This window comes from Rhipicephalus microplus, chromosome 8, assembly GCF_043290135.1.
Source record: "Rhipicephalus microplus isolate Deutch F79 chromosome 8, USDA_Rmic, whole genome shotgun sequence".
Classification (NCBI taxonomy): Eukaryota; Metazoa; Arthropoda; class Arachnida; order Ixodida; family Ixodidae; genus Rhipicephalus; species Rhipicephalus microplus.
Genome location: NC_134707.1, coordinates 82583273 through 82606546, shown reverse-complemented (window position 1 = coordinate 82606546; position 23274 = coordinate 82583273). Strand labels below are relative to the sequence as shown.

Genomic DNA, 23274 nt, shown 5'->3' with positions numbered 1-23274 from the left:
ACAGTTTTGCAGTAAGATGTCCATGGTCGGACCACTGGTAGAGAAGCTAGGTGATGTCGAGGAGTTCGAGCAAGGTGTCGTATATGTGTCCTCAGCACTTCAACATTAATGTGGGTCTTGATGAGGTTGTCCCTTGTTATGGCGATAGTTGCCGCTGTTGACGCACTTTGGGGCAAGCCTAAACATATCCGGAGTGCTTGAGCCTGAACACTTTGAAGCATTCGTATGCTTGTTTTACTTGCGCTGGTTAACACAGGTAGGCTGTACCGAAGGAATCCAAGGAAAAGAATCCAATTATAGTCGCAACATAGCAGTTGTGGACATTCCCCACTTCTTTCCAGCGAAGAACTTGAACAAATGACAGATGCCTGTCAATCGCCTTTTCATGTATGATACATGTGAGCTCCATGAGAGGTCTCTGTCAAATATAACACCTAGGAACTTGTATGATTGGAGGTGACGTATCCTTTCGCTGTTTATCAGAACGCTGTAGTTCTGCATTGGTTTGCGCGTAAATGCCACAAGTGCACATTTCTCAGAAGAAATTTCCAGACCTCGTTGACTGAGATAAATGGCAACTTGAGTGGCAGCTCTCTGAAATCGCGCTCGCAGCTGTAGACGTGTTACTGCAGACGTCCAAACGCAGATGTCGTCCGCGTACATTGACAATCTGACAGTACTTAGCAGATGCTCATTGAGAGCTATTAGCGTCAGGTTGAATAGTACAGGGCTTAGTATGCCACCCTGGGGAACACCACGGTGGCTGTAATGTAGCGAAGTGTCACCATCCTTGGTTCTCACGAAAAAGGATCGCTCAGAGAGATAGCTGCGTAGCCTCTGAAACATCCGACCACCCACTCCTACCTCCTTGAGAGCGGTGAGAACAGCTTCATGTGTGACGTTGTCGTACGCCCCTTTAACATCAAGAAATAAAGAAGCGCAGAGACGCTTACCGCCTTTTTCGTGTTGCACGTAGCTGACCAGGTCTATGACGCTATCAATTGATGACAGGCATAGCGTCCGGTCATCAATAGCGACCGGACGCTATGACGGGTGAAATTCTGTCATAGCGTCCGGGTAGATGTTGTGATGCTCCAGGAACCATTCTAGCCGTCCAAGTACCATCCTCTCCATCACTTTGCCCAAGCAACTAGCCAGTGCAATCGAGCGGTATGATGTGAGCACCGACGGTGACTTGCCAGGCTTCAGTAATGGAACCAAACGACTGGTCTTCCAGTTAACTGGGAGGGTGCCCTCTCGCCACGAATCGTTGTATATCTCGAGGAGGGCACTCCTCGCACACTCACCAAGGTGACACAGTGCTCTGTATGATATTCCATCAGGCCCGGGTGCTGATGTCCGTCTACACAAAGCCAGTGCTGCTTTAAGCCCATGAATAGAAAAAAATTGGTCCATGTGGTGATCGTGTGATGTCGTGCCACCACGTGAGAGCGTAGAGATGTTGGTATCTGCGAGTTGACCAGATAAGTTGGCATAGAACTCTTCTGCCACGTCGACCTCCGATCTCTGTTGAGAGAGGGCTAGAGCCTCGAATGGAGACCGCTGAATGGGAGCTGTCCGGAGCCCTCTTATTGTCCTCCACAAGTGTGATAATGATAAAGGCTTGCGAGGATCTAACGACGCGCAGAAGGCTGACCAACGTTGTGACTCTAGCTTGTCTATCTGGCGTTGTATCTTCTTCTGAAGACGTCTAGCGATTCGTAAATCGTCGATTGCTTTCGTGCGTCGGTACCTTCGTTCCGCACGCCGTCGGAGAGCCTGAAGTCGTTCTAATTCCACATCAAATTGGGTTACTCTCGAAGAGCATGTGAGGGTGCACACTGTGTCTTGCACTGTGGACTTGATCACCTCTTCTAAGTCAAATGAGGTGTTCTCTTGATAGCGTTCTTCCATGAGAGATTCAAACTTGGTCCAGTCCACTCTTTGGATAGTTTCGCGTACCTTGCAAGGTGATAATCCTCTGATCTTGACATATGTCGCAATGTGGTCGCTCCCATGTGTTTCTATGTCCGCAAACCATCCGGCACATCTGACGAGACTTCGAGAAACAAAAGCCAAGTCAAGGCAACTGCTGTATCCAGGGCCACGTAAAAATGCTGGGCTGCCATCATTTAACAAGCACAGCTCGTTGCCTGAAGCAAATGTTATCAGACTTCTACCCTTTGCGCTGTTCCTCGGGCTCCCCCATAGCGTATGGTGGGCGTTGAAGTCTCCGATGATCACCCATGGGCCAGGAGTGGATGATAAGATGTGTCCTAGTCTTCTGTGGTCAAATCTACTTGATGGCGACAGGTATGCACCGACAACAGTGACAATAAGACCCTTTTTCTTCACTGTTAAGCATATATATTGGTTATCGTTGTCAGGTGGTACAGACCGAAGAATGTAGGTCAGGTCACGTCGAATAAGCAGCAGGACTTTGCTGTTTCCACTATAACAAGCCGACATAAATGATTCGTATCCCGAGAGTCTCATAGCACTCGATAAACTTGGCTCGCAGACGACGATGATGGGAAACATATTGGTGGAAACGAACCAACGGAAATCTGCAATGCCTGTTTTCAGTCCCCGCGCATTCCACTGAAAAATTGTTGCTTTTTTTACCTTTCCCTGAAAGACAGTGGCTGGTGGGCCATTATCTACTCAAGAGCCACCAGTACTGGACTCAGAGCGTCCAGTACTTGAAGTGAACTTTTGGCAGACGTTGTGCGCATGTTGTTTAACACCGTGTGAATGGCATTAATTATGGGTCGTAGAAGAGCAATCACTTGCTTATCCAAGTTCCGCTGCTTCTCTGTTGTCGCAGCTTGCTCTGATGAATGCGGCTTCTGATGCGGTTCTTCCACAAGTTGCGTGCGCGTAAGTGGCGGCCACTCTTCAGTAGAGAGAGATCTACTTGTTTTCTCTGTTCCATCGTCTGCGGTCGCCGCGGTGTACCCTGCAGTGGGCGCCTTTCCCAGATGCGTTGACTTACTTCTTGTAGTCGACTGCGTTCTTCGCGAAGGTCTTCGACGGTGACGTCGTCTTCTTCGCCGGACTTTTTCGGTGGCCTCTTTGTGGGTAGAGCTGTCTCGCACCATTTGTCTAAGAATAGTAAACTCCTTTTTTAAGCGTGGACAGTCTTTGGAAGATGCACTGTGGGCACCTTGACAATTAGGACACTTTAGTATGGTTGCGCTGCATTTGTCCTCGGCGTGTGGTTCTGAGCATCGGGGGCACACTTCGGAGATCCTGCACGCTCCCTGCACATGGCCGATCTTCTGGCACTTATGACATCACATAGGTTTTAGAATAAATGGTCGGACCTGGTGACGAAAGTGGCCAACCTTCACGTGGGAGGGGAGACAGTCCCCTTTGAACGTAATTCTCTTATAATGTGAGTCACCAAGGCGGCTGACATTCACATTGACGTTATCTTCATTTGCCGGTTTTATTAGCACTGAGAGATCTGAGTTTGGAATTTCAGTGGCGATGTCATAAATGACTCCTGTTGAAGTGGTGCTATCAGCTGGTATTATAGACTTGACATTGATGTTACCCAGTTGCGTTACTTTCTGAAGCGCGTTTAGCGCACGTGGGTTCAGCACATTGATTGCCAAGATGCTCCTTCTAGCGTTTAGACGTACTTCTTTGATCTGATTTGGCGTAATATTCTCGAGATACACAGAGAGCGCTTGCCTGTTCAGCCCGCGTAGACTGTCGGTAGCCTTCAGCGGCACAAACAGGATAGAGTGAGGCCATTGCTGAGGAGCAGTTTTCACGGTGGTCGTGCCTGATGCCCGAGATGCATTGACGATCCGTCGTTTAGCCTTGCGGTACAGGACGGGTTGGAAGCTGTCGTCCGAGGACTCGTCCCTTGATGCGGAGTACAGCTCAGTGTCCTCACTCTCACTAGACGCGTTTCCTCGCTTCCTCGAAGCAGTCCCCGTGGTCGAACCGGACTCGGATGGTGCCCCGTGAGGTTGAACATCCATCACCACGATATATGGGGCGATAGACCCCACAACTGCGGCAAAAAATTCAGAAAAGCACGAAGACGAGCAAGGTGTGTTCCGTAAACGAATCACTTCCCACGAGTGTCAAAGTGTCTCTAACAACTATGAGCTTGCAAGACGGTTTAATATATGAGCTAAAGTAGCAAAATTTATTATTAATCATAAAACAATTGAAATGTAAAGCCTATGATTGCATATAAGATGCATCATTGGTCATTTAAAGAAAAAAAATGTCGGTAAAGAAATCACGTAACTTGAGCACCACATCTACAAACAAGATTGCACAAGCTACTAAAAACTGCTTGCGAAGCAGTGCTAAAATGGTGCATAGCAGAGCTACAGGAGCGTAACATAACAAACTTGCACAGCACTATGGTCGTTTTGAGTAATATTACAGGGCATAAATTTATCAGTAGCTGTTGGACAGGGTGCGTAATAACAAGTTTTAGCGGCGAAATAGCATGAACACAGAGCAAGAAACACACAATGACAAAAGCAGGCGGCCCTTCCAACTATATGAGACTGAGCACCAACCGAGAAAAAAAATATGCACCATAATGGCATTAGCAGTGTCCACCTAGCCTTACGCTCACCAGCTATCGAAAAATCTCTTTTCCCATATGTACAACGTCACATTTGCGTCACTGATAAACTTTTCTTCATTATTTTATGTAATAGGTTTCTATGACCTCACTCACCCGCAGTTGTATACATACTTCTACAAGGTATCAAATAAGGCATTGATACAAGATGCGTAATGTTGATCTCTTCTTATTGAATTTAAGCACACATTCTTCTCTTTAGTGAAAGGTATTCTCAAATAAGATATGGAGGAACAGGAGCGAGAGCTTTCTCGGTCGCGAACCGAAATTCAAGATGGCAGTGAAAGGGCCTCTTAGAAAAACGCACGCCTGCGCTTCATATAATTTGCTCTATTGAACGCCCATGCAGTCACTATCTCCATAGCGAATCAGAGGGGATCCTCAAGTGAAATTTTTATGAGGTATGACATGACATGGAACGTTCTTCAAATGTTTTCAGAAAATTTGTGACAACTCAGAATGCGACCCCGAACCGCCACAATGTGAGTGTAGCAAAAACCCATGCTGCTACTGAAGATCACTCGGAACTTACATTCGTATGAACTTCTGCTGCAGGATTCTACAGCGAAGAAACTGTTAGAAAAAAAATTGTGATAGAGTGGTCATTGGCGCACACTTCAAGCCTCCCGAAAAAGAGTAGTAGGTAGCCTGCTCGGGATTTTGGCGTAAGCAGGTCACAAAATTTTAATTTTGTGGAGACTGCTATGTTCACGCTCATTCAATCTTTCTTTGTGTGTGTGTGTGTGTGTGTGTGTGTGTGTGTGTGTGTGTGTGTGTGTGTGTGTGTGTGTGTGTGTGTGTGTGTGTGTGTGTGTGTGTGTGTGTGTGTGTGTGTGTGTGTGTGTGTGTGTGTGTGTGTGTGTGTGTGTGTGTGTGTGTGTGTGTGTGTGTGTGTGTGTGTGTGTGTGTGTGTGTGTGTGCGCGTGCGTGTGTGTGTGTGTGTGTGTGTGTGTGTGTGTGTGTGTGTGTGTGTGTGTGTGTGTGTGTGTGTGTGTGTGTGTGTGTGTGTGCGCGCTCGTATGCGTGTTAAGGTGATTGAAGCCTACGATGGACTAGAGGCAGAAAATAACATGCACGAGGAGTAAAACAATCACTTCAACACACAGCGTGGCAAACCCTTTTTACAAAGATTAATCTTACACTTATCGTTAAGGTTTCTTTCATATCTAAACAGAAATATGTTGCTCGAATGACTTTCTTGACGGTAAATACAAGGTGTCCTACATAATAATTTGGAAGCTTTAGCACCTTTGCATGATAATTGATTTCTTTACTGTTTCCTGGGGGCCCGCAGTAGTGCCAAGGACAGTACGCTTGCTAGTATATAGACACGTTGTTTTTTTTTCAAAGTCGTGACCTTGTGGCACAAAATGAGAGTCGCTTACATGATTCAGATTTACACAAATTCTGCAAGTGGGGTTTGGTAGCCAACGGGCTAAAGTCCCTGGCATTGGAGTGCGGGGATCCGCAAGGTCATTCCGGCACCCATAGCAACTTGTCTCCACTCAGGTACTATAAACTAAAAACCTTTCCTCTCCATATAGAGAACTAGGGTTCCTTTTTAGAGCTTCAAAATGATTTAATACACCTCAGTTCTCTCACAGGTCTATAGAGGGTACTAGTCGTCTTACTATAAGCAGGCTATCAAATATAGAAGCCCGAGACAGCTCATCTGCAAAAAAAGACGCACGCGAAGAAAGTAATCAGTGCTTCAGAGAAATTGAGTGTGCCCCCCCCCCCCCCAACAAAAAACCATGAAAAGAAGCACTATTTGACACATACAGTTCCGGTGTCTTATTGAAACCCTCTTGAATAGAAAGGCATGTAGTGCAGTGCGATTGTTCCGATTCACACCACATGTAGATACTCACGAATATGAGGTCACTGAAGAATAGTAGCGCAGACAATGGGTGCCCAGTATGCGACACATTTGCAACAGGCCCATAGCCCATCAAGATGTCTACCTAGGGAAAAAAACGGCATGTGCATTTTTTGTTCTCTTTGTGAGCAAAAATAACCCTACGTGAGCGTTTCTTCATGAACGCCAAAGTTGAAAGCTTAATGAAAGAAAACTTTCAGGATTAACCTTAAAGACCATGGAGGCCAGACCGCGTGTACTGCCTACAGCTGATTAGGTCAGCGAAGAATGAGCAGAGGGTACGTGGTTTCTGCTATATATAGTGTGGGCTTACAAACGTTGCGTATGATGCGCAAGAAGAAAACACCCGTACAGTCATCAAGCTTCCTCCCATTTCCGTTGTTGCGTTCTCGACATGCAACTTCAAATTAGACCAGTTTCTAAGTGTCAGCTTAGTCAACACCACTCAGAGCTGCTATTACAGTCACTGGCGCGCATAGCTGCCATACTTGACTTCGTAGCACCACTATCGGTTCTGAGTTCCAGGCAGTCACACACATGTATGTGGCTGCCCGCAACTATACTATAGGCTTGTTCACCAAACCTACTTGAGTAGAAATTCCAAGTGATTCCACATTGACGCCATGCAGGCCAGTGTCGCAAAATAGAGCTTCACATGAAAATCGTAACGATAAAAGGGTTCCGCAACACGTTTTCAAGTAGCCATGGAATGGATTCACTAAAGGAACTCATTGCTTTCCAAATCCGCCATCACAAAAAAAAAAAATGGAATCCACATAGTTCCAGCGGAGCTGCTAATATTTGTGGCACACTGTACTTGCAATCTCTTTTTTTTTTCCTCCTTGACGAAATCACTGGAAGCTAAGAAAAGACGTATTTATGGCATAGAGATAGAAACTACGTCACACTTTCATTCCGATCGCGGCCTTTCATTCTGATAGCGCGCGCACGCGTGGGCCTGTTGCGGCATCCTGCGGCAGCTCCTGGAACGACCGAGTGCACCATGCTCTATGCAACCAATGGCTGATCAAATGGTTGTGACGAGGGTACAGTGGCTAGAATTAGCCTCTGTAACATGGGATCTTCGAGCTTCTGGCTTCATTTGCCTAGAAAAGACAAAGCTAGTCATTGCTGACTCTCAGACTTTAATGTGAATTCCAGGCCGCATGCTGGCGCTATAATGTTTGGCTCGAGCATTCTCAGGTGCCTCGACTAGCGATCGGCAGTTTTTGCTGGATATGCTCCAATATTGTTGCAGGGTCCCTTTACTGTAGTTACTTACCTCATCAACTTGAACCGCTCTCGAGTCAGTCACCGCTTGTTCCACCCCGTCTTACCTTTTGAACCAAATCTTGTCCGACAGTAGTAGTAAACAACTTTATTAAGGCAGCTGACGGTTTCCTAAGTGAAGTGACCGAAAAGAAATGCTGCTCCAGAAGAAAAGCACAAATCGCTGCTGTTTACCCGTTGTGCCTGGCGAGGGAACTCGGTGTCCTAGTGACTCTACGTATTTTCGACCGCGCCTAGGGACTTGTAAATATGCGATTATGCCTCGTGTGTACTGGGCCATATTATTTTATGGAAAATTGTTCGCTTGCAGGCATGCGCTGCTGCCACTAGAAGGTTATAGTGCATATGGCTGTCGAGAAATAAAAGCGTTTCCTATGCCTCATGAGAGGATAATTTATATATTTTGATTCGATACAAGACAACAAAAGAACACAAGTGAACAAAGCAGGCACTACTCACAAATAAGCCTAATTCACTAAATTTTTCATACATACATACACAGTCATGTTTCTATGCGTTACATGCGCATCGCCTCTTACTGTCACACAGCAATCAACAAGGCTGTTTCTTCTTGCGTCAGTAGAATTACACTTGCCAGTGAACTCATGGAAGTTTAACACATTAGAAAAAAAACATCCAATGATTCACCGATAGGTCTGTTGTGCTGTGCACCAGCGAAAAGCAGTTTTTTAGAGAGATGACCTGTATGATACGTATTTCTCATCCAGTCATTGTCATAGCTGTGGTTTTGTAATGCACAGTGCACATGCGCGTACTAACGTGGCTGTGCATATATGTAGAGAAACTTATCTCGATAGCACCTAATTGCGAGAAACACTTGTCCTGTGCAATTTTGTTCTTTGTCCTTTTTCTTGAATCCTCACTGTTCAGTATATATTAAGAACAAACTATTCCAGGAGGGAATTTCGTTAACTTCACCAAGTAGCATACTTTATCTGCAAAATGTTCAGAGACTACATGGTATTAGGTTCTGCCTCCTTCATACAGGGCGAAATTGTAAACCACTTCATCAAATGTCTATCCTCTCACTTTCAAAATTGATGCTATAGCTTCGTCGACTTACCTTATCGTTGTACTCTGGTTTCGTAGATAGAAGTACTAGGCTGGACGTAAAACCTTGTGAGAAAGCCAGAATCGCCAAAGTTGATGCGCCCGTCGTTGTCAGAACGAGGTCAATGGCTGCGGCAACGTCGAACTTGCCGATCTCATTAAAACTGCAGTCAAAGAGTGAAACATTTGTATAACGTAATGTCTGTAATAGAAGGAAAATGTTTTCAAGTGAATTTCTGATGTCAGAATGTCGACCGAATACTTCCTAAATTAGCATTGCTTGGAGCGTATGGGAGAGAAAATTTGGGCTTGTGATCTCTAGTTTTGTGCCAGTGCAACTTATTTTGACGCTGAAGGCTCGATTATTGTCGGCTTGTGTAGTTCGTATCAACCTCGAAATCAACTAATTCGAACGCATTTGCACGCATGTACACCAGCACAATTGTGCACCATATCAAAATAGCTGCTTTATACCTTACTTTTTATTCCCACTTCCACCCCCAAAAGAACCTAGTTTGTAATTATCAAAGAAAAACAAAAAGTTTGCATCTCTCGCGTGAAATAATAATGAGAACAACAAAACATTATGTTGAGCGAGTTAGTTTCGACACCGTCGAAAAGAAGGCACGCAGGACACCCGAAGCGAAGACTCGCAACTAAAGTTCTATTGGAACCAGCGAACCTTTTATATTCAATGGTGCGCAGAAGAACAATAAACGTTTAAAAGAAACATGCGCGCACGGGGAATCACTACTGGCGGAATATTGACGTGCGTCAAATTTCACTATCTAGCTACTCTATTTCCTTAAGGGATAGTGGCACTGGCTGTTTTTAAGCACATTTCCTCTAACCTTGAAATCTAACGCGCCTTGTGTATTTCTCTTGTTACCGCATGCAAGATATATCTAGCATGTGCAAAGAGGGAAGCCATCTGAACAGCGAACCACGAGATCCTTCAGCTAGGCATGACAAATAACTTGCCGAGTGCGGAGAAGGTGTGATTTACTATTTCTTGCCATTGTCACATGGAATGCAGTACATGGGACGATTCCACGACGTTTAAAGGAAATATAAAAAATCACCACGAGAATGTCGCATGCGTAGCTACTTGTGACAGATATGGTCAAACATTTCAGAGATTACCTATCAGAAAAAAAGTGATCGTTGATCCTGTAAACCAATGCAGATGAATTTAAATATCATGAGTAAACAACTCGATGGTCTAGTAAGAGAGGTCCAGCAGGCACATAGAATTGACGGATCAGATTGCGTATGTATATATAAGTCCGCTCACTCCTAAAAACAGAACCTATTGTGTCGAGTGCGAAATCGGTTGCTTGTCTCGTTTTCTGGTAGAATTAATGTTGCATCCCTGCACGTTCTTTGTACCTAATTTCTTTCCGGGTGGCAAGGAGAATTGTTGGTGACCATAGAGTTCCCTTAATTACCCTTGTCAGTCATCACTTCTCGTGTGTTGCGTGCCTTCCCTGGGGTGTCATTCACACTGTGTAATTGTAGTCATTACTGGATTCCTCAAGTACGTGCCGTACAATTAGAGAAAACCTCAAAATATATGTGGGAGATAGCATTCCCGGTAATAGTTGCCCGCAAATTGTATGTATTGAGAAACAACATACGGTATACGGTGCGACGAACTATCTCGGCATTCGAGAAACGAAGTGACACAACCTAGTATGTAATGTTCAGGCCAATAACATCAACTTGTTTTCGTGATGCTTTGAAGTACTCACTTTTATGGAAAGACGCTCCGCATTGTTTAAGCCATAAATTAGTATAATACAGCAATATATTCTTGTTTTTAAGGTGAGCCGTGAGTGACCTTATGTGAATGTTTACAAAGTGCATGCCAACTAGGCGCTGAGACTTAATAGAGTGTTAGGGTATGTGTTTTTAATAAGTGCACTGATAATCAGAGTTCTTGTTTTCAGAAATCTTGCCTCCATTCCCAGTAGCGCGGATCTGAGTGACTCAGCTCCTTGTGTTCACAGCGGTTCGTTATTTCTCTTGTGTTCATTGTCCAAACGTCGTATCCTTTGTCAGCCAGCATAAATCCTGCGAAACGAAGAAAGACATCAAGATGCTATGTATTTTTTGCTTATTTTTGTGTCAAATATATGCCCCGCTATAGAAAGCTGCAAAGTCCATAAAAGTTTATAAAGTGTCATCTGTATATATATGGCGTAAGGCATGAGCATTGTTACCTGCCCTCAAAAATAAAATAATGAAATAGAAATAAATTTGTGATGACGTTCTTGAGTTCAGGCACATACCTTCACAGTTTTTCTTATAATTTTTCAACTAAATACGCAAGGGTGTGGAAGATTTCTCGGAGGCAAGTTCAATAGAGTAGTAAAAATCTAAGCGTTATAAAAATTGAGTAATCTCAAAAGAGTACGGCATAAACCAGCTTGTTTGTAAGAACCACCACGAAGTGGTTTCATTGCCCTAGCAAAACTGCTACTTTAAGGTGGGCTATACCAAAATTATTCCAGGGGTTACATTACTATATAATATGTTTGGATGCATACCATTAAATCTCGCATTGCTTCATAAGAAAACAATGTGGTCGATTTGCATGGAGATGTCTATTTTTTTTTTAAGAACATGATACTTCTGCTTGCGCAGACGCCCTTGCAAACTGTTTTACCAACAACCTTCTTCACTATCACCGACAATTTTGACATGAATACTATGTAAACACTTTAAAGTAATATCTTTATAAAATGTATTGTGTCACTGAGTAGATATCCTAATGCTACCGTAGAGATTAACAACTTTTTGTGTTCGTAACCAAGGCCGAGATGGAAAGTGGACAGGAAGAAACACAGTTGGTGCGGTACGTACTTTCGGGACTGTTTCGCAGTTGTTTTCAAGCGGTTGTAACTTTTATGGTAATAAAAACCCACTAGAGTCATCCACGATGCAATCAATAACCACATTTGTTTTTACTTGCCACTAAAGTCAGAACGCGATAAAAGCAGCGCGCTGTGATGATCGCGATTCTATCTATGCCCCCCGTCCGAACGTAGCTGCACATCTGCGTTTGCCTTGATGTTCATTGCCATAAAAAACACCAACAAGTATTCATAAATTACAAAATAAAGCAGAACATTGATTTGGGGGAGTTGGTACGTTTTTAGCTGGTAAAAAAGAGCGCGAAAAATGCGAATACACAGAAACGTGGTACACATGCGAGCACTGAACTTACAACTGACATATTTATGGCACCGACCACTCCTTTTACATCGGCCCCGCCGTGGTGATCAAGCGGCTAAGGCACTCGGCTGCTGACCCGCAGGTCGCGGGATCAAATCCCGGCTGCGGCGGCTGCATTTCCGATGGAAATTTCGACCACCTGGGGTTCTTTAACGTGCACCCAAATCTGTGCACACGGGCCTACATTTCCGATGGAAACGGAAATGTTGTAGGCCCGTGTGCACAGATTTGGGTGCACGTTAAAAAACCCCAGGTGGTCGAAATTTTCGAAGACTTTTACTACTGCGTCTCTCATAATCATATAGTGGTTTCGGAACGTTAAATCCCACATATCAATCAATCACTCCTTTTAATTCGCACCAAAGAGCTCACATTGTTCCTATCAACCTGCCAGAAAAAAAGAATCAGGTAGGCAAACTGCATAGTCACTGGAATCTATCACGTGCACCTGAATTGCACAGCGTGCAGGCATCCTGCACTCTAAAATAAAAATAACACCAGTGAAAAACGACAAAGCCACCCCTGAACCACCACCCCTGAACAAGAAAACACGGCAAGCAAATGATTCAAATGAAACATTTAATATATAGAATCTCAACGTCAGTGAGTCATCGCATGCCTATGTATCGTTCTCCTGCTTCCCGATAACAGGCACTTCCAGGATTTCACGTTCTCTTTTGCTGTTTGCCTTTTTCACGAATCGTTTGTTCTCGAAAATGTGCATGCACCCGCATTTTATGCAAGGTTCTGCCGGAAAGATTCCCAATTTTTTATGGACATTCAAATTGTCTTCTCTCGCTCTTTCGCTGAAACACCTTCAGGTCTGCCCTATGTACTTGCGTCCACAGGAAACAGAAAACTTCTATACCACATTCGAAGCGCACCGTGTAGAGCATGTTCTGCGCTTAATTGTGAATAGCCATTGCACATTTCTGTCATTGCACACAATTTCGAAAGCTTGCAAGGTGCAGAAAACAGTACCTCAACGCCGTGTTTAAACGCAATTCTTCTTATGTTGCGGGTTACTCGCTGAATGTAACGAATTTGTCCATATTATTTGTTTAGTTTTCTGCTGGAGTGCTGCATTCTTTTATTTTTCTACAGAAGCGCTTCACAAACGCTTGAAGTTACCATCGTGGGATAATCAGCTTCCTTGAGACGTAAAGTTTGATTGTGAAAGCTGTCTGACATAAAGTGAACACATGGTTTACTCAAGGCCGAATTAGGACGATTCGATATGATGCCCCCCTTGAACTTGAAATGAGCGCTATCAAAAGGAAGCAGTGCCTTCTTTAACCTTGGACGGTACTTCCGGCACGTGTGGTCATGCAAGAATGGCAGCCTGATATCCGAAAATTGAAGCTCTCGCCATTCTCGCGGACCCCAAATACACTTTAATTCCTCGCTTTCCTCCTCAAAAACACTGACAGTGTTAGCAATTACTTGGTTGAAGTTCTCTCCTGCCGTTACTTTCTAAGCTATAGATTATCTTCAACAAAACTACCTATCTTCATCACCTTTTTGTCTTGTATCCTAGGTATAATGCGTGCGCTAACCACTGACGAAAAAATATCACGCAGGTTGGGTGCCAATGAAGATCCAATACATATACCGTTCTTTTGCACACAGAGCTTGTCTTTGATCTGTACAACTGTAGAATTTAAATAAAACTCTGATAATGCCAGAAAGTTATCGCTTGAGAGGCCCTCATCATTTGCAAAGTTGAATTCCTCAGTGTCTTCGCTTTGGCCCCGAACCGCTGCGAACAGCTGTTAATGAGTAATTAAAGAATAAAGGTCTTCTATGTCCACAAAAAAAAACTCAGTACAAAATCTTGCTCATGCATTCTAATATACGCTACAACTTTCACAAGCGCAACGCACGAAGAACAGATCATTGCTCACCATAGGCTTTAGAGGTTCTTCTGTTGGTACCAGCTGACAAGGCCCTGCTACGTTCTATTTCAAACAGAATGGCTCGAAAGGGTGTTCCAGGCTCGCGAGTCTTTTTCGTAAGAAAAACTTCAAGAAAGCCATTTTCCTGTACCTTTGCTTGTAGTCAGATGTTGACTAAATTTAAATCATCCAGGAGTTGAAGAGCATGATGTCTCTGCTTCTTCAAATCAAATGCTAATAACCTAAATTTCTTTGCCATGCTCTGCTTAACTTTCTTTCTTTGAACAGTGTTTTCAGTAACACCGCGAAATCACCTTCTCTGTCGGCTTGTAGCAGAACGATACCGTGTTTCTTGAGTGTGCTGTACACTTTTTCAAGGGGCGGCTTCTTCATAGCGTTGACAGAGCATCGTTTCAAACACTCTACGCCATCTGCAATGGCCTTCTCTCTCCTCTGTTCACCACACCGGTCAGCAGTCTGCCAAACATTGGCCAGCATACTCGGACGTCAAAAAGATGCTGGAGCGCAAAACTTGGGCCATTTGTCCAACACTATCAGGACGTCGTCGGAAATGTGAATGTTTTCAACAACAGACGCGTTGCTGATGTGTGTGCTTGTATTCTTTTCTCAAACTAACAGAGACAAAAGGGGTCGATGCTACAGAGGGAAACAATGTCACTTTGCTATGGTTGAAGCAACAGCTTCTCGCATCAATTCTTCCAGGTGTTATGCTTCCTTCCACAGAACACCATTCCAGTGATTGGAGTGGTGTGCGCAGTTTGGTGCGAAGTCAGAAGAGCGGTTGGTGTAATAAAGATTTCAGTTGTAAGTTCAGCGCCCATATGTGTACTGTGTTTCTGTATCCACGTCTTTTTGCGCTGCTTTTCCCAACTCAGAAATTCCATAATCAATTCGAAAATATCGTCAGCAAGATTAAGCACAAATTGAAAAAGTGTGTCGAGAAAAAAAGTGAATACTAAACGCCATGATGACTTATACGTACTACCCAGTCTAAAAAAAAGACCCATGCAACCTAAATGAAACAGAAATCTAGATTTCTCACACTGCAACTGCTATCGATTTTCGTGAGTGTTAGATATACCTTATAGTGGCATCACAGACTGAAATATAAGCGGCTCCAACATTGCGCGTCAAAGCACGGTAAATAGAAGGAACACTCCAAAACACGAAAGACCTTAGCAAGATTATCCCTCAATCTTCTGTCCCCACTCCTTGTGTGCCACGTTGCTCCAACTAACAGAATAAATAGAGACCGAAACAGCAAATTCAGTCTCTCAGTGATCGCTGTTTTCGAAGAGTCAAGAAATATCCTGCGTCTCGTGCTCCGCCTTACCTGCGCTTTGGGAAGGTTGGTTCAGGAACCACGACGCTGAGTCGTCCAACATGCCCGGAACAAGAAGGACTGGGTTATCGCAGGTCTCTCTGTCACATGCAGCTGCCTTTGCATTTTCTCGCACACGATCAATCTCGACCACGTACCCATCTTCCGTGGTGGCCTTCCTGGTTTCGCAGTGGTACCCCATGTCTGCGACCAACTCGCACTGCAATTATTCCAGAGTATCATCAAGGGAATCGTGGGGCACCTGTTTAAGATCACTTTCTCTGGCTTCCTCACGGTCATGCTTCCAGATGCTCTACCAATTCTCTGCAAAAGTTTTGCCTACGACAGACCTTCATAAAACGTTCGCAAGAATAACTAAACTACGTCGTCAACCATTACACGCGTTATTAGCGAGTTTTCGAATAGCACACGTGAACCTTTGCGTACGCTATCTGTTGCGGTCGCTGTCATGGCCCATGAATCAAAACGCTAACCGCCATTCGCGTTTGCAGTCCACCCGCAGAATACCCGAAATAGCATGCGGTGCGCAAGGCTTTGAAAGCCCTTTTGCGGTGACCTCGACGAGGTGGCGCACCACTGGGGACGAACGCTATTCGAAAAGTCACATGGCACTCATACGCAAACGCTACGCTCGCTAACTTAGTGTACGCAGTTCGAAAACATCGTATTCCCGAACAGAATAACAGAAAAACTTTTGTACAGATTGAGTCTGTTCAGAAATGTTAATGTTCAGGCTAGTTGATTCACGTTTTTCATGTCGATGACTGTCTTGTACAAGCACAGCTGAGTGCATGTGTCTATGCGTTTCCAAGTTTCGGCTATAGCGCACTAAGTAATGGAGGTGGCACACTTAGTCTACAAAACAGGAAAAAACTTCGCGAAGCACTCACAAACGCCAGAGCAAAAGCACTTATTCCGTTCGTTCATTTAACTAAGGTCTCAATCAAGCAATACGCTTAAAACACGATCTTCAAGTTTATTATTAAAATATACAAAACTTTTTGTAAAAGCTGAACTTTAATTGTTTTCGAAACATGTGCATTATAAAGTATACCCTGTTATACATTTGTACCTACCTATAACATATTCTAGTGGTTCACCAAAATAATGTGGATTGTCAATAGAGTTCTCATGCTCAATGGCAATAGTGTTCGAATAGAGTTGAGGAATGGTGTTATAAGTTAATATATGCCCTCCCCGTAGGAGACAAGAAATAAGCATTCCTATTTAATATTTTAAAAGTTTTGCACAATGAAATGCACACGACCAGTTAGTTGTTGGGCTGTGCTGCCAAGAGTCTCTACACCAACGCACACTTTTGCCTTAAAACTTCGGCAAATATTGGTCATGCATTGCAAAATCATAATCACACTCATATTCTTCTTTCGGAGCGCGAAACGCCTTGTTCAATGTGTTTCTGGTTAATGATATAAGTACGCCATATACTAGCTTGTAAAAAATGAAAAAATTGCCATGGTAATAATTTTCCACCATATCAACTGCTTTAAAACGCTACCTTTAGTAGCTAATGGTATCCGCACCTAAGCATTGCATGGCTGGATACACATGCTGACGTTTCGTGGCCTGGCCTTGAACAATACGAGGCATTTCACCTTCTGTCATATTGTCAAGCACGTATCAAAAGTGGCCTCACCGTACTTGTCTTGTGGAAAATGTATTAGATATATGTAGGGCAGTCGAGTGAGGGTCGTAGTATAAACTATCCTGTCATTTTTGTATTTGTGCGCCCATATGTGTGCGTGAGCGAGTGTAGGTGTTTCGATTGCGACTGTGTAAATGCGCCCATACTCGAATGGCGCAAGATGTTCTTCCCAAGAACAGACTAGCTTCGCTAGTTCAGTGAACAGAGAAAAAAATGATGATTTGGCGCCAGTAAACGTCTATTTATTATTGACGTACACGCAAGCCCTGACTATCACGACGACCACATCAAGGATGCTCGAATAAACCCGTTTGCTTATCTTCTCAGAGCCAATTGTGAAGCTCCGTGCATTTCGTGGCCAATCCTTCATGGTGGCTTGTGCCACTTTTCTAGGAAGCAACAGCAGCATATGGCATTAGCGTACATTGTATACCCTGTAGCCCGCATTATTTACTGAAATGTTTATTCTACGATATGTATCTTTCCATCGTACTTATATTTCTTAAAAAGTGATGCCTATAAGCTAGCAATCATCGTTGGCAATTGTCACATTATGTACCAAAACATTTAAAATAAATGTTCAACTTAGAAAAAAGCAACGAAATTGTTTCTTCTTACTAAATTCATCTTACCTGACTCATCTTAGCCTCATATCACCGCTGAAGACGCAGTGCAAAGTTATATTACCAGATATATTACTCTAACACAGGAATCAATCACCTTAGTTACTTTGTTCAATTCCCCTACACATTCACTCGCTGTGACAAAAGCGAAAAGATATCTACCTTCAAATGCAGATCCAATACTTTTTCCCAGTCATTCTTTCTAAAAACAATAACAGAGTGGAACAGCTTAAGTGACGACTTGGTAAATATAACAAATAATTATTTATTTTTTTCTATGCTGTGAAATTCTTTTTGCATAATGTATGTTCTTTGTATATGAAACTGTATTATGTGACGCATTATTACGTTCTGATAAATGAGGCAGTGGATTTCTTTGTATAGGCGTTATGTATTTTGCTACGAATTCCTTTGTACAGACTGTTTTTTGTTCCCCCCTACATAATGCCTATATGGCGATGTAGGTAGTTTGTAAATACATAAATACTTAAATAAATAAATAAATAAATAAATACGCTATATTAATGCGAGTAATAATGTCGATAAACGATATTCATATGCGGTTGCAAGCATCATTCATGGAAAACACAGCGGAATGTATTCGGCGAAAAGAAATGATTGGAAACACACCGTAAAAACGAAAAAACCCAGGCAGCCCCTTGTCAGAGTGCGAACATTCTGGCTTTTTTTTTTCGTTTTACTACCCATAACGAGCATTTCTGCAGACCGTTATCATCAGAACCTGACCAATACTACATCCTATTTCAACCAAGAATACTCAGTTATCTATCCTCTTCGATCCTAAGAAAAGAAGGTGTTGCTCCGATATATTCGAAGACGCAGGCACGATTCCATACCACGGCGGCTCAATTTCAATGGAGGCCAGATGCGCGAACCCCTGTCGGCTTCGGTTTAGGTGGATGTTAGTAAACGCGTAGAAATAATCGGAAGTTCTTAACCAGGTCGTGTATCACAGTGATATTGTGCGGTGTCGATTCTCATCAGAAGTTGCTTAAACATTCCGCGATAATTTTGTTGATGATCTCAACACCACGTTTTCGTTTAAATTGTTAAAGTTCTTATAACGGTATTCCAAGTGCTAACATAGCTCAAGTTTATGGCAGTCTGATTGGCCGTACAAGTACAATCATTGCGAATAGCAGATGCTCACAGTGGTCATTTTGACTTGCCGCTCCACATCCGAGGTAGAACGTTTTGTCCCATCGGCCGCGACAAATACGCAGAGCAGTAGTAGTTCCAACAACCAACTCATACAATGGTTTCCAGCGTTCGCGCCCAAAGAGACTGTACGGAAAGACTGTGTCAAACGCTCCGAGCTTCACTGTCGCAGCTTTTTCACGTGAGATGACTTTGTATATCGCTTTCACGAAAAATTTCACAACGTATTGTACTGCACTGCTGTAGTTTTTTTTTTCGTTTTTAATTATTCTGCAATATTGTTTGCCGAGTTGGTCAAAGCAAACGGCGCAAACACTACCGCATTCCAATGACGGTACTCTTATTTTCCAAGTCTACATTTGCGCAAAGTGTGCAGACAGCCCCTCCGCAAATTGTGCGCAGCTCAGTTACAATATATTGCAGCTGTACGTCGCATGCGTTGGGAGGATTGTTCAGTAACTCTGGACAGGAACGTGGAGTTTTTGTAATGGCAAATGGTTGGAAAGCTGCTATATAGCAAAGTAAATAAATGAAACAGCAAGTCGACGTCACCAGCTGTGATGTTTATCCAACCTTCACAAATTTGTTAGCGGGGCTGCTGGAAGGGTTTTATTCTGTGACGTTATTTCATGGGTCGCACCAAAAGATAACCCGTAACACAGAAAGTTGATTTATATGTTTACGATGCATCCATAGAAGAATTCTGAGCGTGGCTTCATGCAGGGGAAAGGCCAACCGTGTTTCAAGCTAAGTGAAACAGGGAGTCTAGTCGGGACTAATTCATTCTAAAAGTTTGAAAGTGCAAACATGGACAAAAAAGGTGAGGACACCAGCTGTCCAGTCAGTTGTGCTGCCTCACTTTCGGTGTTCGGGTTTGAAAGCCCTGTGTCTAAGAATGTGTGGGAAGTTTCGGCTTCCTACGAGGTATCGACTTCGCCTTGAGTCCTGATTTTCGCACAGTAGGGCAAAACCCACTACTCCATTATTCATATTTCGGTTTATTAATTGGGGTACCTGCTACACATCTGTGTGATATTGGTGCATGGTGTGTGTTGGTGCTGCATAGGAACAATGACTACAAAGAATTGTGGCAGTACACTGGGCAGTGGGCGGGAAGCATCAAAACTCACTACCCAATTAGCGTTGTTTGATTCTTCGGCTAACGTGAAATTACGTGATTTCTTTGCCCTTCTGATGCCAATCAGCTTTACAAATGAGTTTAAAAAACCAGCGTGGCACTCGTGGTTGAATATTAGACTGCCACGCAGAAATTCCGGGTGCAAATACCTTTCAACCCGGGGTATTTTTTTCTGATTTTATTTTTTCTTGTCCATGCTTCAACATCTATTGATTACCGCAGTGAAGGGCTTGTGTGCTGAGATTTTGGTGCACGTTAAAAAACCCTAGGTGACCGAAATTTCGGGATCCCTGCACTACGGCATCCTTCATAATCATACGGTGGTTTGGGACGCTAAATCCCACATATAAATCAATCTTTTCAAGCAGTAGAGAGGTTCGGAAGTTTTAAACACGAGCGTTTCCTTAACGTACACCTAAATCTATGTACACGGGCTTCAAGCACTTTCAGCTCCATTGAACATGCAGTCCCCACGGCGGGGATTTGATCCTGCAATCTGCGGGTCATCAATCAAGCGCCATAGCCACAAGACCACCGTGGCGGGCAGATTTCAAAAGTAAAGTCGATATATTTTCCATAATGCAAGTAAATGTAGAGGTACTAATATAGTCATAAATGATGACTTTTCAGTCCGCGTGAGGCAGCTACGGAAGCAGCTGTGGCGAAATTTCACTGAAATGAAAAATGCACAAAAAATCCTGGTTGCAATATCATTAGTTGTCGGTGGAAAACGTTCGGCACTCTTGAGATGATGCCAAGATTGGCATCTTCAGAGTGACCCGTTGATTTACCACTAAAGAAAATCAATCCTTGTCTCGTAGGAGATATTCCACACTTTTGAATGTATATCAGTGTAGCCTCGTCAATAAAACTGAAAACTCTACCTTAATTTCGAATGCCATTATCCATCGGTTATTTGTGTAACTGAGACTTATCTCACTGCGAAAGTTGTTTATCACGAGATCTTGCCTCCTGATGAATCGGTTCTCAGGAAAGACAGGCCTTCTGGCCATGGTGGTGTAGTGGCACCTTTTATTCATACTTTAATAAATTTATATCAAAAACTTTCAAAAACTGAATCAATAGGTTGCTAACTAAAGCCTAATGGTCTCGCTATTGTTATTGCTGCTGTGTATCATTGTCCGTGCATTGCAGAAGGTTGGTTCACTGCGAAGTACAATATTTCACGCACCTTCAAGAAAATGTTATCACCTTGGTGTTTCGATCGTGCACCAAGGACTTTATTATTGGGTTACATGGTGCACCTTGAATTCATGGTACTTCAATGTGGTCTTCAGTGGCATCTATAGAATAAAGGTCTTCACCGGTGCAGTGGAGCAGTAAAAAGGTGTGATGACTCGACAATATAAAAGCACGTCCATGTATGGCAAACGTCCTTTGCTGCACAAAGTGTGCGGGTTCTCTTTTTATGTTCACACACTTCGTTGTCTTTTATCTTCAAGGCATATTTTAACAGCGAGGTTGCTGTACAGGAAGCTTTTCCGTGAGTAATTCAAACCGAAAGCCTACTCGCTCCGTTTTATGCTTGCTGCACAGAACATTTCGAGTGATTCAAGGTAGGCGTTTACAGCTCCGCTAACATAGAAAAGTCTCGCAGTGACGCCGCTGACGTAAAAGCGTCTCTCAGTAAGCCTACAGCCAATCTTCGATGTTGTTCTTCACAGACTTCTAGATGGTGGCGAATGGGGGCTGCTAGCAAGACGTCAATGTCAGAGGTTCCGAACGAGATCCACGTTATGCGGCCCCAACAACGAGTGGAGTTGCATCAGCATTAGCGGGTAGCCGGACAACCCGAATAATTGCAGGACGTCTTTGCCTTCCGGACTGGTCCGTATGGGAAGTATGCTTTATTATACCTGCAAGAAAGACTCGGGTGACGTTGAACAATGAGCAGAACCTGGAAAGTGTGAACTCTAGCTTTTGCCCTCTTGAGCAGAACGTCGATTATGTAGGGATCAACAGGCACAAGACTGGAAGTGTAAAACACAACAAGAAGCTTTGTCGCAACAGCGTCTCGGCGAACGACTTCGTGATGCCGCATGTTTCGACTCCGTCTGCGAGGTTGCTGTACAGGAAGCTTTTCCGTGAGGAAGGCAAAGAGGACAACACAGCGCTCGTGTTGTCCTCTTTGCCTTCCATACCTCGACTTTCGTCTGTTTTTTCTAGCACATTCGTGCTCGCACTGCAACCCTTATTATCATGAACTCAAACCAACTAGCCCAAATCGCCATTCTTCTTCAATCCGTCTGCGTGCTCCTCGTTAAAACACGCATTGAAAGGCGCGTAATACTGCTTGAGGAGCTCGGGATGCTCTTCTGACCTGTTTGATTCGGCTCGCAGGCGACATTAAAACAGCCTATGAGTATCTGTTCCTGATATATATGTTTGGAGCTTTCCACCATCAGCAGCGCCTGGTAGCACCTATCAAGATTCGTTATGCTTTCTTCAAATGCCTAAACTTCAGACGGAGCGTTGCTTTTTTTTTTATCTTTAGATGAATCCGATAACGTCATTATGTCACATATCAGAAGTATAATAGGAAGCAAATCGAAAACGCAATGCAGAAATAGGGAGCTCTTAATTCTATTATATCTAGCGAGTTCCACACTCCTTCCAAGTGTGTGTATATATATATATATATATGTATATATATATATATATATATATATATATATATATATATATATATATATATATATATATATATATATATATATATATATATATATATATATATATATATATATATATAGTCTAGTAGATCCTCCGTGAGCGGTCACAACGTGGTTTATTTCGACGTTTCGGCCTAGAGTCTGGCCTTCATCAGGAATATATGTGTGTGTGTGTGTGTGTGTGTGTGTGTGTGTGTGTGTGTGTGTGTGTGTGTGTGTGTGTGTGTGTGTGTGTGTGTGTGTGTGTGTGTGTGTGTGTGTGTGTGTGTGTGTGTGTGTGTGTGTGTGTGTGTGTGTGTGTGTGTGTGTGTGTGTGTGTGTGTGTGTGTGTGTGTGTGTGTGTGTGTGTGTGTGTGTGTGTGTGTGTGTGTGTGTGTGTGTGTGTGTGTGTGTGTGTGTGTGTGTGTGTGTGTGTGTGTGTGTGTGGTCCGCAGCCCTATAGTTCTATTCACACACAGCAGCTGCGCCATTGTATACCCCTCACTTGGTGGCTTGGAACTACACACACTTCAGCTGCTTCCAAAGGCCTCCACAAGCTGCCCCATGAGAGAGACAAGATTGGTGAGGCTTGGAGTGGTCAAACGCAGGCAGAGACAGTTCCTCGTTTCTAATTATAATGTACGTG

At 43.5% G+C, this 23274-nt stretch overlaps 1 protein-coding gene across 4 annotated transcripts in view; it reads right to left on the bottom strand.

The window, feature by feature from the left end:
- LOC119165646 (gastric triacylglycerol lipase-like) overlaps window positions 1–23274 on the bottom strand; it is a 78351-nt gene that overhangs the window by 8670 nt on the left and 46407 nt on the right. For 2 of the 4 annotated variants that reach the window (XM_075872221.1, XM_075872222.1), the window contains exons 1-5: window positions 18811–18970; window positions 15345–15552; window positions 10817–10931; window positions 8872–9022; window positions 6490–6582 (exon numbers count right to left, since the gene is read on the bottom strand). In XM_075872221.1, coding sequence (XP_075728336.1) covers window positions 6490–6582; window positions 8872–9022; window positions 10817–10931; window positions 15345–15552; window positions 18811–18912 — 669 coding nt within the window. In that variant the 5' untranslated portion in view covers window positions 18913–18970. Of the gene's footprint in view, window positions 1–6489; window positions 6583–8871; window positions 9023–10816; window positions 10932–15344; window positions 15553–18810; window positions 18971–23274 lie in introns of those variants that run through there. The other 2 variants (XM_075872223.1, XM_075872224.1) reach the window with 1 other exon arrangement.